This window comes from Notolepis coatsorum, assembly GCF_963971535.1.
Source record: "Notolepis coatsorum genome assembly, chromosome: 5".
NCBI lineage: Eukaryota > Metazoa > Chordata > Actinopteri > Aulopiformes > Paralepididae > Notolepis > Notolepis coatsorum.
The window spans coordinates 96097330-96113375 of NC_140169.1; the positions used below are offsets into that span (position 1 = coordinate 96097330).

At 42.0% G+C, this 16046-nt stretch overlaps 1 protein-coding gene across 2 annotated transcripts in view; it reads right to left on the bottom strand.

Annotated features, from left to right (window-relative positions):
- gnpat (glyceronephosphate O-acyltransferase) overlaps positions 1 to 16046 on the bottom strand; it is a 74093-nt gene that overhangs the window by 19835 nt on the left and 38212 nt on the right. For both annotated transcript variants that reach the window (XM_084313752.1, XM_084313751.1), the window contains exons 10-11: positions 7501 to 7602; positions 5016 to 5171 (exon numbers count right to left, since the gene is read on the bottom strand). In XM_084313752.1, coding sequence (XP_084169878.1) covers positions 5016 to 5171; positions 7501 to 7602 — 258 coding nt within the window. The remainder of the gene's footprint in view (positions 1 to 5015; positions 5172 to 7500; positions 7603 to 16046) is intronic.

Consider the following 16046-nt stretch of genomic DNA (forward strand, 5'->3'; position numbering starts at 1 on the left):
TATTAGGGGCAGATTGTTTATTTGTTAGTGTAAAGAATGCAATTTGTTCTCTAATAAAGGAGCAAAATTCTGGTTGTTTGAGAAGCATTGGATTAAATCGCCATCTATATATTGTTTTTATCTTATCTGGCATAAATATGGATATAATCAAGGGGGAATGATCGCTCAGCAGTCGAGTAAGGTATTGAGCGTTCAATACTCTATGGCATTGGTGAGTGGATAGCAGAAAGTTATCTATACGCATGTGGGTGCCGTGGGGGTGAGAATAGAAGGAGTAATCTCTAACCCCTGGGTGCATTCCCCTCCAGGCATCTGTCAAGTTATAGTCCTTCATAAAAGAAATGGTTGTTTTAGCTGCCTTGGTAGGGGAAGCCGGGTTGGTTGAGGACCTATCTAGTACTGTATCCAGGCAGAAGTTGAAGTCCCCTCCCACTAAAATTATGCCCGTTGCCTGAGCTATAAGAAGGAAAATATTCTGGATGAAGGCGGGGTCGTCAAAGTTAGGTGCATAAATGTTCAATAGTGTCCAACGTTCCGAGTACATTTGTCCCTCAACAAGTACAAATCTGCCTCTAGGGTCAGAGGTGGTTTTGGTGGCAACGAAAGGGATGTTTTTGTTAATAAGGATTGCGGTTCCTCTTGATTTGGTATTAAAGGAGGAAGCAAACACCTGTCCAACCCATTCTCTCTTGAGTTTCTTATGCTCCTCATCAGAAAGATGCGTTTCCTGTAGGTATACAATGTCTGCTTTGAGTTTCTTTAGATATGAATAGACCTTTTTCCTTTTGATTGGGTTGTTTAGGCCTTTGTTATTGAATGTTATGAATTTAACTGGCTCCATCATTTGATCTGTGTGGTTGTGTTGTAAAGTGGTCTCCATCTCCCCACCACTCCATGTCTGGATTATTCTCTATTAGAGTATAAGGGTACCGATATCTCTCTATATGAAAAAATATACATGTAGTACAGACGGAAATATACATAGAATACAAATAGAACATAAACACATTTACCCCTATGCCTGTCTCCCCAATTGAGACAGGCTGATAAATCCCCTGTTGACAGAGTGTCTTCCAATTGTGCAGCTTCACTCCTAGCCTATGTAGAGAGGCTCCTGTCTCTGATTATGTTATACACATCTTATTTGTGCTTTAATCGAAACTATTGCTGAGGAGCAAATGAACATTGTTATTTACATGAACAACCAATAACTTGGAGAACTGGAGATAGGTATGTGTAGAATTGTACCCAACCCTTGTTTCATGTTCAAAAGTGACATCAATTTAAAGGGAGAAAAAATAATAGATGGATATTCAAAAGATATATATATAGTTGGTCAACATGTCCTTATTTATATAAAACTGTTGTCCTTCGCAAAGTGACAGTAATATGAAAAGTTCCACCTTAAGTTCTAGGAAACAGAAAAAGCTATCCCATATCCAAATTAACTATGGCAGAAAAATAGAAATAAAATAAAAAGTCCACCTTAGAAACAAAGAGCAAACAGAGAAGAAAAAAAATTAAGATTGCAAACTATGGTAGTTCGACTTTGTAAGATGTCCATATTTATATAAAGCCATTTTCATTCAAGAAGTGACAGTGAAATGGGAAATTCCACCTTAATCTCTAGAACCAGAAAAAGTGTACATATACCCGTAAATTCTTTCACGGTCGATGTGGAACGTCTTTTGTAGTCTGGTGACCCGGTCATTGAACGGGTTAATCAGACAAACTATGGCAGGTCTACTTTGCAGTATGTCAGTAATTATATAAAACCATTTATCATTCAAAAAGTGACGGTGAAATGAAAAGTTCCACCTTAAATTATAAACCTGGGGAAGCGATCACGTGACGTACCCAAACCAACTATGACCGGTCGACTCTGCTTGTTTTCTTTCACGGTCGATGTGGAACGTCTTATAGCCTGGGGTCCCAGTCATAATCATTCATTTAACGGGGTTTTCAGCTTGGCCAAATCTTTCCTTGCAAAATGTCTTGGCTTCCTCCGGTGTGGTGAAAGTGTAGACTTCTCCCTCCGCCAGTGTCACCCGGAGGCGGGCGGGGTGAAGGAGCCTGAAGCGTATGCCTTTACGGTACAGGATAGTTTTGACCTCATTAAACGCTGCGCGTTTTTTAGAAAGGGCTGCGCTGTAATCCGGGTAGAATCTCAGAGTTTTATTCTGATAGCGGGGTTCGTTTTCTCTGGCCCAGCGTAATGCTTGTTCCTTCTCCTGGAACCGGTGGAAGCATACTATGATGGATCGTGGCGGGGTACCTGTTTTGGGTTTGGGGAGTAGAGATCGGTGTGCTCTCTCCAGCTCCGGTGGCTTGTTGAATACGTCGGGACCCATGACTTCCATCAGTAGATTTGCGACAAATTTAATAGGGTCTTGTCCCTTTTCGCTGTCTTCGGGGTACGTTTACAATACGGAGGTTGACTCGCCTTGAACGATTTTCCAGCTCGTCGACCCGGTCTAGGAGGGTGCTGTTGGGCGCTGTTTCCAATTTAAGTATGGTTTTCTCCGCTCTGACGAGACCCTCAAAGTTATCTCCCGCGGTGGTTTCAACTCTGGCGAGGCGTGCTTGAAAGGAATTAACCGTTTCGTGAAGTGCATCCACCGATGTTTGTAGGGGCGAGAGAGAGTTCTGTAACAAAGTTGAAAAGTCTTCTCTGAGGCTGGATCTTTGTTTTGCCAGAACTTCGAGTAGAATAGTCATGGATAGGGCGTCTTGACAGTCTTCCATGTGCTCCGTATTGACTGCGACGTCCCGTGCGGCCATTGTCTTGCTAGTAGCGTTAGCCCTATTGATTGGAGTTGTCTGTGTCGGTTGTAATGTCGCTTGTTTAAGATGTCTGGTCCTGTCGTTGTTCATTTTTACCTCGGTAGGGTGTTTGTTAAGTAGGAGTTTCGATTTTCTGTGGTTGGAACGTTTTTTAGATGTTAGAAATGTAAATTATTAGCATGAGGCAGGAGAGCCTTCTCGACCACGTCTTTCTCCTACGCCGACATAACCGGAAGTCGAAGGCCTTGTTTGATAGCGAGCGAGCGTTGAATAGGGCCAGCCGCGGGTGGGCGGGAGGGGAGTTCCCAGGAGGCTGCACCTGTAGCAGGGAGCGGAGGCTATAGGGGTTTGCGCCGCGACATCCATTGGGCCTCCATGGGCGATGAAACCCAGGGAGAGACAGACTCTGGGCTGGGCCGGTGAATGAAAGCCGGCGGGGAATAATTCCACACACCGGGTTGGACGATCGGCGGGGCGGGGTTCTCTGGAACTCCCCGGGCACCAGGTAGGAGCGACAGGTGTTTTTCCATTTGGCCGCCACGCCTCATCATTTTCTCCGTTTCCTCGATCGTCTTTTGCGATGGGGGACACCGAGGCACGGACGTATTAGCTCGGCTGGGAGTTTGGCCAGCCATGCATTGCATATTATGATACTATTTTGATTGTGACTAAATGTAGGCTATAATCAATAAACAAATGCGTTACGAGCATGTGGCTTGGTTTGGGCGGAGGGAGCAACGTCACATAATTTTGCACAATTGGCCATACCCATTCCAAATGCGTTCCGCGGTCCGTGTTGTGGGTGGTGACTACAACCAGTGCCTTATTCACGTCAGCAAAACAGTCAAATCAGAATGGCTTAGTTCAGTGAGGGAGGATCTCGTGAACTCGAGACTGGACTGATGAGCCAAAACGAGAATTATAGACACAGACCCCATTGATACAACCCCACATTGCTAGAAAACAATGCTAAACACTGGAAAAGGCAATTTATAAAACATGGGACCTTTAACTCTGTGACAGACCACCTTATAACTAAGACATACATTTGTGGTATATAATAAATGTTTGCACTGAACATTATACCTTTGGTTTTATAATAAAATGGCAAAAAGACAAGCGCCTCTCTCTATTGGTCTATCCATCCTACATAAATCGCAAACCAGTGTGTCTATCTGATGGCCCGTTCTGTGGAGCGGACTGGACTATTGAGAAATATAGGAATTTTCCATTGGTTCTCCCAGTCCACGTCACCATTTCTAGCATTTCCATTGGCTATAGTGACAGACATAGATATATGATAAATAGATAGATACAGCAGATTAGCACAAACGGATCCAAAGATATTTAATGTTTTGCAAAACATGTCTAGTGTTGTGCCCGGCTTTAGAGGGTTAAAGGCCAAATTGTATTTTTTAATTAGTTAATGAATGTCTCATTGTAATTCTTATATACCTAATGTACTGTAGCATGTCTTCTTGAATTTAAATCTAGTGCTTACCAGAGATGTGCCTATCATTTTCAATCTAATGTGACAGTGGCTCACGAGTGGTTATCTGGGAATTGGAAGGTTCCCGGTTCGATTCCCGCTCCTCCTGGGCAGTGTGTTGAAATGTTCTTGAGCAAGACACTTAACCCCTAATTGCTCCCGATGAGCAGGTTGGCACCTTGCATGGTTGCCTCTGCCGTCAGTGCATGAATGTGAGGGAATGGGTGAACAATGAGGAACAAAATTGTAAAGCGCTTTGCATAAAAGCACTATAAATGCACCATTTAGTACTTCCCAGAGATGCGTTGATCATTTAAAATCGAGAGCTTACCAGAGATGTGCTGATTATTTATCAGGAAATAACTCATTTAACATGGACGAGAGCATAAAAAGTGCTAATCCGCTAACAAAGTTTTGGTGGTCTCAGAAGGAGCAGCGCTACATGTATTATCATTACGTTATCATTATGTTATCACATCAGTTTGGAAAAATAGTGTTTTTTGTACACCTGCTGTTTCTGGACAGGTGCTTCGGTGAAGAATGGTCATTAAGTCCCGCCCTCTGCCTTCACTTACATTCAACTTTATTATAAATACAGTATTACGTTTCACTCGGATGACAGAATTTATAATAAAACTGAATGCAAGTGAAGACAGTGTGCAGGATTATTCTCAATTGTTATGGGTTTGTGAGATCCATTTGTGGTGGGGTCTGTATGTAAATAGATGTCAGGAGGACTGACCTTTCTTGGCAGAGGAGGCGGTGTGGAGGGCAGCAGCCAGCAGGGCCGGTCGCAAGAACACATGGACGATCTGGTTCCTGTAGGAGGCACAGGACAGCAGGCCGACCGCCCGGCAGAACAGCCGCTCCTCTGGGCTGGCCTCAGCACCACGCTCCGCTGGACAACAGGGACATCTTTATTATCTCAGGAGGATAAATAACACATCCATAAATGCCATACAAACGATGAGTTCTTACTTGTACTTTACTTCATCTCTCAGCTTACAGCACCATGACTTTAGCATTTTAGCATGGGGATGGAACCCCTAACCCTGGCAGTGTTAGTGCCTTGTTAGTACCATGCATCTTCTGGCTGCCTGAGACCCACTCCTATTCTGGCTCCTGGGGGGTCATCAAAGCAAAGCAGGCTATTCTCTGTCCTCGCTCCACGAAGGTGGACTACACTTCCAGCTGAAACACACCCACATTTCTGCTGTCGACTAAACCACACTTCTTCAATCAATATCTGAATTAAATGTACTATGCTAGTATGCCTTAGTGTTGTAGTACTGGAGTTCAGGACGCGGACTCGAGTCCCGATTTTCAAGACTCCAGACTCAACTTGGACACGAGGACTCAGACTTGGACTCGAGCATCGACTGCATTCGGACAGTGCAGGCAAGGACTCCGACTTGTTAATTGATAAATACAGTTATTTATTTTTTATGTAATAGGCCCTAATCATTTGGCATAAGATATTGATGGCTATATTAATACTGTAACTTAACTCTTATATTTTTTATTAACCGTCTTATCAAGAGCCAATCGTGCAGTCGTTCAGTATTGACATTACTAAATTAGATGTCATGCTAATATGTCATGTTCTACAGTAGGAAATACTACTATAATACCTAATCAAACAAGTAATTTGAATAATAAAAGCCTACTTTGCTGGAACAATTCATTTTGCACGTATATACAGTACGTGTGTGTGTGTGTGTGTGTGGGCACGTGCGCTGAGGCTGCCTCACTAAGCCGTTTCTCTGCGCATTTATTTAGTTCCAGCAATAGGACTATAAACCAACAATAAATAATATCATAGCGAAGAAGACAGTATATGGCATATTAATACAGTATATTCCACTATACAGTAGCTATATCCGCGGCGATCGGTTTAGTTCTTATTTATTAGTTTGCAGTGTGTGTGTAATGCTCACAATGTCTCACCGAGTCAGGACTATAAATGCAAAACGTAATTGTTAATGATACAAATATTGTCATATTTATTATCATTATAATTATTGAATTCCACGGATGTCTGTAGTATCAGCAATCCCCAATGACTTATCCCAGAGAAAGCTGTTGAAAACAGGGCGCACACCGGTCTGTCCGACGTACGACTGCCTTTTCAAGTTCGTAAATCCTACAACGAATTTACAATACGAAGCCGTTCGAGAATGCAGAATAAGTACGTAAATCGAGTTACGAAAGAATTCCTTGGTAACTTTTACGTATGTCCGTTCGAGAATGAGAATCGATATGTACTGTGGTAGTACGGATGTTATAATAGCTTTCAGCACTCTCGGAAGAGTGCGACTTAAAGTAGGTTGGGAAATACCTGACCTGTCACCTATCTCTCTCTGAAAGGTCCCTGTGGCTAAAACCCAACGAGTTACGAAGGAATTCCCTTTGAAATGGTGACCGCTGTGTAATTTATGTTTAATGTAGACCTTTTTTTATTTGTAGGTCAGCTCTTTGACCTACAATGTGGCCTTGTGGGTAGAGTGTCCGCCCTGAGTTCGGGAGGCTGGGAGTTCAAGCCCCGGCCGAGTCATACCAAAGACTATTTAAAAATGGTACCCATAGCCTCCCTGCTTGACACTCAGCATCAAGGGTTGGTTTGGGGGGGGAAGTCCTTGCGACATACTCGCGTCATGTCCAAGGGGTGTACTTGTACATCAAGCTGCCTCACGCTACGGAAACAGAAGATAGGCTCCTGCCCCATGTGCCGTTACGGCTCGAGAACCATTGGTTCTCAAAGGCAAAACTTCTTTGACAGCCAGAGTGGAGTGGGACTTAACCTTGATGACTTGGACTCTGACTAGGGTAATTCGGACTCGAACACTGGGGACTCGAGACTTGACTCCGATTCGAGATTTAGTGACTCGACTACAACGCTGCTATGACTATACTACTACCTACTATGCTAATAGGTCTATACTACTACCTACTATGCCAATAGGTCTATACTACTACCTACTATGCTGCTATGCCTATACTACTACCTACTATGCTAATAGGTCTATACTACTACCTACTATGCTAATAGGTCTATACTACTATGCACTCAGAGTGAAGCAGCTAGATGCTAAACAACACCACTGACCCTTAGCTGCCAGAGGTGCACCCCTCCTGCCGACTTGTTGTACACAATTTGTAAGTCGCTTTGCATAAAAGTGTCAGCTAAGTGACTAAATGTAAATGTATAATTCTACAAAGATCCCTACCTGGTTCTCCCAGCAGCAGCCGTGCACGGCCTCCAGATACCCTGACCAGCCCCTGATGGAGAGATAGACTGGAGGAGACCACCTCTGATGGAGGGATGTGGTCTGGAGGAGGAGGAGGAGATATGGACAAACAATTGGCTACTAGAAAAACAATACTGTTTTTCAATTGTTCACTTTGAGCGTCACAAAGCCGATGCAATTCTGCTCCATTGTATTGAAGTGACAGCAGTCACCTCTATGGCAGACGTCTCCAAAACACAACAATGGCGCGATTGGTTACTGCCTGCAGTCTGGAATGTTAGACGGCCACCACACCTACTGCCATTGACACCTTGGTTGGCCGACCCTTGCGTATTGTCACCACCGGGCTGCAGCAGCCCACACACGCACAATATCGTAGCCTAGGCTGCCTATAATAATGTGCAGACTGTGGCTGCTGGTTTGGGTCGGCATAGCCTCGCCTGGCCTTACATACCTGCCGCCTATGCCTGCTTCTAAGTTCAGTGGCCTGACTGCATTAAAAAAAAATAAATAAAAATAAAAAAGTATCATCTGGCGACCCCCCCGCGGCGGCTCGTGACCCCCACTTTGGGAACCCCTGGGCTAGGCTATATGTTAGCTATAATGTCCAAATAGAGAAACTACCACCACCTAAAGAATGCTTATTATACTTTGTTTTATCCATGTTGAGAGTGAATAACAGGTAGGCAGCGAGGTGCAATGTAGCGCTTCCTCAACATGAAAAAAGTCGGTGGACAGTGCCTGGTGCTGAAATAACAAACACACAGTGTGGTGTGAAATTAAAACACCAGTTCAGTAAGTCATTCAAACTTTATCTTTACTTATATATGCATAGCTGTCAACCCTACCGGTTTTTCCGGTATTCTCCTGTTTTTTTACCCTCTGCACGGCCTGTTCACGGCTCAGTACGTATTTTGTACTTATTATTTTTTACAAAATGGCTGCAATTCTCCTCCGTGACGACAGGTGGCAGCAGTGTAGATTAGACCGTTATCACAGGAAGTCAGACCGTTGCGACCCCGAAGAAGAATAACAGAGACGCAACCGGATAAAGCTCAGAGCTCAGGGGAGAGAGTAGACTGATGCACCGAGGCGGACCGAGGGTGTCAAATCAACTTAGCCAGTGTCTCTTGATTGCCCACTCTGTGGCTTTTGTCTCTGGAACAAAAGGTTTGCAAATCTTCTGTGGATAAAACAATACAATGTTACTGTATGTGATGCAGGAATGTATAAATGTGGTTGGTGAACAGCCGTTTGCTCTGCGCCTCCACTGTCCCCTCCTGCCATTCCTCCACGGAGAGCATGCCTTCACTGACGCCCAATTTCCTGAATGCGATTTATACATATAAATTGATCCGTTTTAAAAGTTGTCGTGAATTGTCATGGTATGACAAATACAGTTACTGGTAACTCGCAGGCATTGCAGAGATATTGAGGAAAAACACAAAATCGCATTGGCTTTTTTTCTATCATTTTTCTCTGTAGAATGAATGAAAACTTTATTTAACAGATTGCAGAATGGGTACAATACAGTACGGCTCAATACAGACATACAACACAGACATAATAGACACACACTGTTCCAATGATATTCCCACTGCTAAATTAATGACCATAGGTATTTTTTATAGCTTTTTCAGGAACATGGCATGTCTTTTTTTATCATGCATATCCTGTTACCTATATGTTTTGCATTTTGCACAATCAATGCGGGCGTGACCACCTGCATTTCACTGTATGTGACAAATAAACCTCTTGATTCTTCTTGAGTTGTCTTATTAATATGTAGCCTACAGTGATGAAGGTATAAAGACACTGGTAATACATTGATTGATTGCTAACTTTAACAGATTGGTACAATACAGTATTGTGCAATACACAATTGTTAAGGGGATGCAGACCAGAGAAGGACTTCTTCCCCCATTTTCAATTCATCATAACATTTATGTCCTCCGGGGTTGGGGTGCGGCTGCCGGGTCTGGAGGTGGAGGGGACTCAGGAGGCGCATTATAGTCCATGTATCTATTTTTCTTTTATAATTGTCTCTTATTTTAAGTCTGTTGGAATATTTTATTTTTAATTTTATATTATGTCTCGTCATTATTATTAGTGTGGGTGACCTGGCGAACTATTCTTTATTCCACCGATTTTGCAAACACAACTCCTGCCAGAGCGTTCGTGCCCCATACACGTGAAAGGTATCAAAACCTGCTTGCTCCAAGTCACAGCGCTATTGCTTTTCGGAAAGTTTCACCACACCATTTGGCTACGAATCAACTTTAAACGGGAACATTTCGGTCCCATTGATATGATTTTTGATTTGAATTTGATTTGAATCTTTATTTCGAACATGCAATGAATACAAACAAACAATAACAAAAAGCAAAACAACTCAATCTGCATGTTCGAAAAGGAGTAGGAAGAAGTATACACTTATTTAATCCTACCCCTTTTCCATTACTCAAATGAGTGTACTATTTTAAACATAAAAAAGAAAAGAAAGAAAAGAAAAAAATATATATATATATGCAAAACAAAAAAACAATATACGGTATGTATAAAAGAAATAAAATAGAAAACAAAATAAAAATGTAAACACCCGTGAATATCAAGTCCCTTCCTCATCCCTGTACCTTGTGAACATAATTTCCTTATACATCAGTTTGAATTGTCTCATGTTTGGACATTGCTTTAGCACCACATTTAGACTGTTCCACAGTTTCACTCCACATATCGAGATGCAGTGTTTTCTCATGGTAGTGCGTACGTTTAGCACCTTTAAATTGTGTTCTCCCCTCAGATTATAACCCCCCTCCCTATCAAAGAACAATTCTTGAATGTTTCTTGGAAGTGCATGACTTTTTGCTTTATACATTAATTGTGCCGTTTTAAATTCCACAAGATCATTTAACTTCAATGTCTTTGACTCCAAAAACAATATGTTAGTGATCACGATAACCTGCAATGTGAACTATCCTTATGGCCCTTTTTTGGAGTATAAAAAGTGGTTGTAGTGTAGACTTATAATTGTTTCCCCAGACTTCAGCACAGTAATTTAAATATGGTAAAACTAGTGAACAGTAGAGAATGTAGAGTGATTTTCTATCCAGAATGTGCTTTACTCTACTCATGACTGAAATGCTTCGTGAGAGTTTAGATTGGACATGTTTTATGTGAGGTTTCCAACATATTTTATGGTCTATTATTACACCTAGGAATTTATTTTCATAAACTCTTTCAATAATCACATCATTTATTTTAACTTGTACCTGAGTATCCAATCTACGGTTTCCAAACAACATAATTTTACTTTTGCTCAAGTTCAATGATAATTTGTTTCTATCAAACCATTCCTTCAATTTCTTCATTTCAGATGTGATGACCTCTAAAAGCTGCTGGACATTCTCACCAGAAAAAAAAAGATTAGTGTCATCCGCAAATAAAATACATTTAAATATATTGGATACTTTACATATCTTGTTAATGTACAAGATGAACAGTTTTGGACCCAACACTGATCCCTGGGGGACACCACAAGCAATGTCGAAACATTCAGATTTATAATCTCTCATTGTCACAAATTGTTGTCTTTTATTTAGATAGCTTCTCACCCAGTCCAATACTACCCCCCTGATCCCATATCTCTCCAATTTCCTGATTAATATATCATGATTAATAGTATCAAATGCTTTTTTTAGGTCAATGAATACTCCAGCTACATGTTTTTTTTGATCTATGGAATTTGTGATTTTTTCAATGAGTTCTATTAACGCTAGTGATGTTGACCGGTGTGTTCTGAATCCATACTGGCTATCGGTGAGTAAATTATGTTTATCAATGAATTTATCTAATCTGTTGTTGAAGAGTTTTTCTAATATTTTTGAAAACTGAGGAAGTAGAGAAACAGGCCTATAATTTGTGAAGTGGTGTTTATCTCCAGTCTTGAACAGAGGTATGACTTTTGCTATTTTCATTTTATTCGGAAATCGACCAGTTTTGAATGATAAATTGCAGATGTGCGTGAGTGGTTTTGAAATCCCACTAATGAAATGTTTTACTATTTTCTAGGGATGCTCGATATTGGCTTTTTTACCGATACCGATATTCCGATATTGTCCAACTCTTAATTTCCGATACCGATATCAACCGATACCGATATATGCAGGGTTTCAACGTCCAAAAAACTGAATAATTTCAGGTAACTAATAATTTCACTGGATATATATATAACAAATATTGTTATTGTTTTTTTTTGTTTTTAAACCGATACCGATATTTTCCGATATCACATTTTACTGCCGATATCGGCCGATAATATCGGTCGGCCGATAATATCGGACATCCCTACTATTTTCATATCTATTTCATTACCGTCTGTAGATGTCTTGTTTTTACATTTATTAGTAGTTTCTATAATTTCATTTTCATCTACCGCTTCCAGAAACATTGAACTAGGATTTCTTTCAATATAATTGTCTTTTATGTCTTCAGGAATCACTGGATCTGGGATTTTCCCCGCTAATTCTGGTCCAATATTTACAAAAAATGTATTAAAGTTGTTAACCACATCATCCATATTGCTAATAGTTTGATCCTTTTCCATAAAATACTGAGGATAGTTTATTTGTCTTGATCCATTCCTGATACGACACAAGAGGCTTGTGGAGGGGACTGAAGACAATAACTGACTACAAAGTCAGCGCCCCCTCAATGGGGAGCGACGACGCCTCTCTCGCGGACAAACTCAACTCCTTCTACGCTCGGTTCGGTGTAGACAGTGTCGCCGCTAGCCCTCTGGCTAGTGACGTCACTGGCGCACCGGCTGTTGTGGAGGGGGGGGGGGGCAACCGCGGGGGGGCGGGGGCGCTCTCTCGTTGTCGGAACACAGTGTGAGAAGAGCATTTATGCAGGTCAACACCAGGAAGGCTGCTGGCCCAGATGGTATAACAGGACGCATACTTAAGTCCTGTGCAAACCAGCTTGCCCCGGTGTTCACCGCCATATTTAATCAATCCCTGGCGGAGTCAGTGGTCCCTGCCTGCTTCAAGATGTCTACCATCATCCCTGTACCGAAGAAACCCTCCCCAACATGTCCAAATGACTACAGACCGGTGGCACTCACCTCTGTGGTCATGAAATGTTTCGGGAGGCTGGTCAAGGACCACATTTGTGCCTCCCTCCCCAGTGATATGGACCCTATGCAATTTGCATACAGGACAAACAGGTCCACTGACAACGCGGTCTCCCAGGTACTGCACAGCACTCTCTCCCACCTTGACCGTCAGAAGGGGGGCTATGTGAGACTGTTGTTCATTGACTACAGCTCAGCGTTCAACACCATAGTCCCCACCAGACTGGTGGACAAGCTGATCGAGCTAGGTCTGAGCTCCGCCCTGAGCGCCTGGGTACTGGACTTTCTGAGTGAAAGACCCCAGGCGGTCAGGGTGGGGGGTCAGACCTCCAACACCATCACCCTGAGCATCGGGTCCCCCCAGGGCTGTGTTCTAAGCCCCCTGCTGTACTCACTCTACACACACGATTGTGTGGCCAAGTTCAGCTCCAACTCCATAGTGAAGTTCGCAGACGACACGGTGGTGGTGGGGCTGATCTCGGACAACGACGAGAAGGCCTACCGGGAGGAGGTTGAGGTACTGGAACGTTGGTGCCAGGACAACAGCCTGCTCCTGAACATTGGTAAAACCAAGGAGCTGATCGTGGATTATAGGAGAGGACAGCAGGAGACACACACACCACTGATGATTAACGGGGCTACCGTGGACAGGGTGAGCAGCTTCAAGTACCTGGGGGTCCACATCTCAGAGGATCTGACATGGTCAACACACATAGACACAGTAGTAAAGAAAGCGAAGCAGCGCCTCTACCACCTGAGACAGTTAAGGAAGTTCAGAGTATCGGGGAAGATACTCCAGTCCTTCTACTCAGGAGCTGTAGAGAGCATCTTGACCGGAAACATGGCCTGGTATGGAAACAGCACGGCACAGGACAAGAAGGCCCTACAGAGAGTGGTGCGCTCAGCCGAGCGTACCACGGGTATTGCGCTACCTACCCTGCAGGTTCTATACAACAAGAGGTGCAAATCCAGAGCCTGCAGAATAATGAAAGACCCCCACCACCCCAATAACAGCCTGTTCCAGCTGCTGAGGTCAGGCAGACGCCTGCGAACCCCAGCTACTAGGACGGAGAGGCTTAGGCTCAGCTTCTTCCCCCAGGCCATCAGAGCCTTGAACAATGAACATTGAGAGCCACAGAAACTGAACTATCCACACACAAGCACACACAAGCACACACACGACACGCACGCTGAGCACGCTCACACACTAGCAGCCACTTTAACACTCATGCCGCACACACGCACACACGCACACTTATGGCCAAGAGGAAAGGCCACTTTAAATTAGTATAACAACAGGAACAGTGTATTGCACTACTAAAGCTACCTAGCATGTCCTATATGCTCTGTAAATACTATGTACAGATACCGATATGTCACACCATGTTACCTGTTTATTGCACTGTTGTTTTTTATTGGATTCTATTATATGTTGTACCACTGTATTTTTATTGGATTCTATTATATGTTGTACTACTGTATTGCACATCGTCGCGGGCAAGACCACCCGCATTTCATTGTATACTTGTATGCCGTGACAATTAAAACTCTTGACTTGACTTGACTTGATAATACCATTTAATATCTTCCAAACACCTTTAATATTATATTTGTTGTTATCTAATATTCTACTATAATGATCCTTCTTACATCTTCTCATAATATTAGTCAACTTATTTTTATATTTCTTATATTTATTTTCTGCCTCTTTAGTTCTATGTTTTATAAATTCTCTATATAGTGTATTTTTCTTTTTACATGCATTCTGTAATCCCCTTGTGATCCATGGGCTGTCTGAGTGTTTATGTTTACTGCTATATTCTTTTATTGGACAATGTTTGTGATATAGTAAGTGAAATATAGATAAGAATGTTTCATATGCTTTATCAGTGTCTTCCTCTTTATATACTATCTCCCAATTTTGTAGTAGCAAATCATTTTTGAAAGCGTTCATTGATTCTTCAGTCCTTACTTGTTTAAATTGTAGTTTATTGTCCTGCTTGTTTTCTGTATAGTTGTTGTCATAAACTGTAAAAACTGGTAAATGGTCACTGATGTCATTTATTAGTAATCCACTCACTGTATTGTTTTCTATAATGTTCGTAAATATATTGTCTATCAGAGTGGCACAATGGGATGTGATTCGGCTGAGTCTTGTGATTTTTGGATAAAGGCTCAAACTATACAATGTGTTGATGAATTCCTCAGTCATTTTATGTTTGTTTGGATTTAAAAGATCAATGTTAAAATCCCCACAGATGAAAATAGCCTTTTGATTATTGTTTATATACATTTCTTCCATCCAGTCCTTGAAAACCTCAATATTCGAACATGGTGCTCTATATATACAGCTCACAATTATATTTTTCTTTTTTTCTACACATTTCTATTGTTATACATTCTAATAAATTATCAATCACATGTCATTTTTTCTACAATCTTATAATTCAAGTTATTATCCACATAAACAGCCACTCCTCCACTCTTATTTTTTCTGTTCATATAGTTGAGTTCATATCCGACCATTTCAAAATCCATTCCCTTTTCCTCGTTCATCCAAGTTTCTGAAATGGCAATTATGTTAAATGGTTGTGTAAACTGGTTTAAATATTCCTTAATGCTGTTAAAGTTTGCGTACAGACTTCTTGAATTGAAGTGAATTATTGATAGTTTGTTAACGGTCTTAATTGTCCGGTTGTACTGATCTTCAGTATAGTAGCAGCAGTTGTCGTTGATGTTGAAGAATAGATTATTGTCTGAGTCAATATCATTTTCTATATCCTGTAGATTGTGCTCAGTGTATTCAAATGTTTTGAGTTTCATTTTTTCATGTTTTGGAATCCACTGTGTCAAATCCACATCATCTCCAGATGTAGGTGAATTGCTTATTTCCGTAGGCCTATGGTTGTAAGTTGTGTAATTGTGTCCAGTGTGTCTCTATTACCTTACAGTCCCGTCATGATGTTTATTGGTATTTGTCCAGCTCCTCCATGTTTCTGATGAGTAGCACTTTGGCCTCCTCCGGTGGTCCATTCAGCTTGATGAATACTTTGCAGCTAGAGGTCCATGTAGATTGAATTAATTTCTGCTTCCTCATGTATCGGGCCTGTTTGGCGATGTCGCCGTTGCGCTTTGTAAGATGCTCATTCATAAAGACCTTTGATCCCATCAATTTTTTTCCTTGTTTCAGTAGTGCAATTTTGTTCTTTCTGTTTACAAACCGCATTATGATGGCCTGTTTGTCATTGCTGTTTCTTCGGGGCAGTGGGTGGCAAGCCTCGATGTTATTGCAGTCCAGCTCAATCCCCTTGGACTGAAGGAAGGCAGCCACTTGTTGCTCCACAGAGTTTGAATCCAGCGCACTCGGCCCATCCCCATTGACAGCTGTCACCGC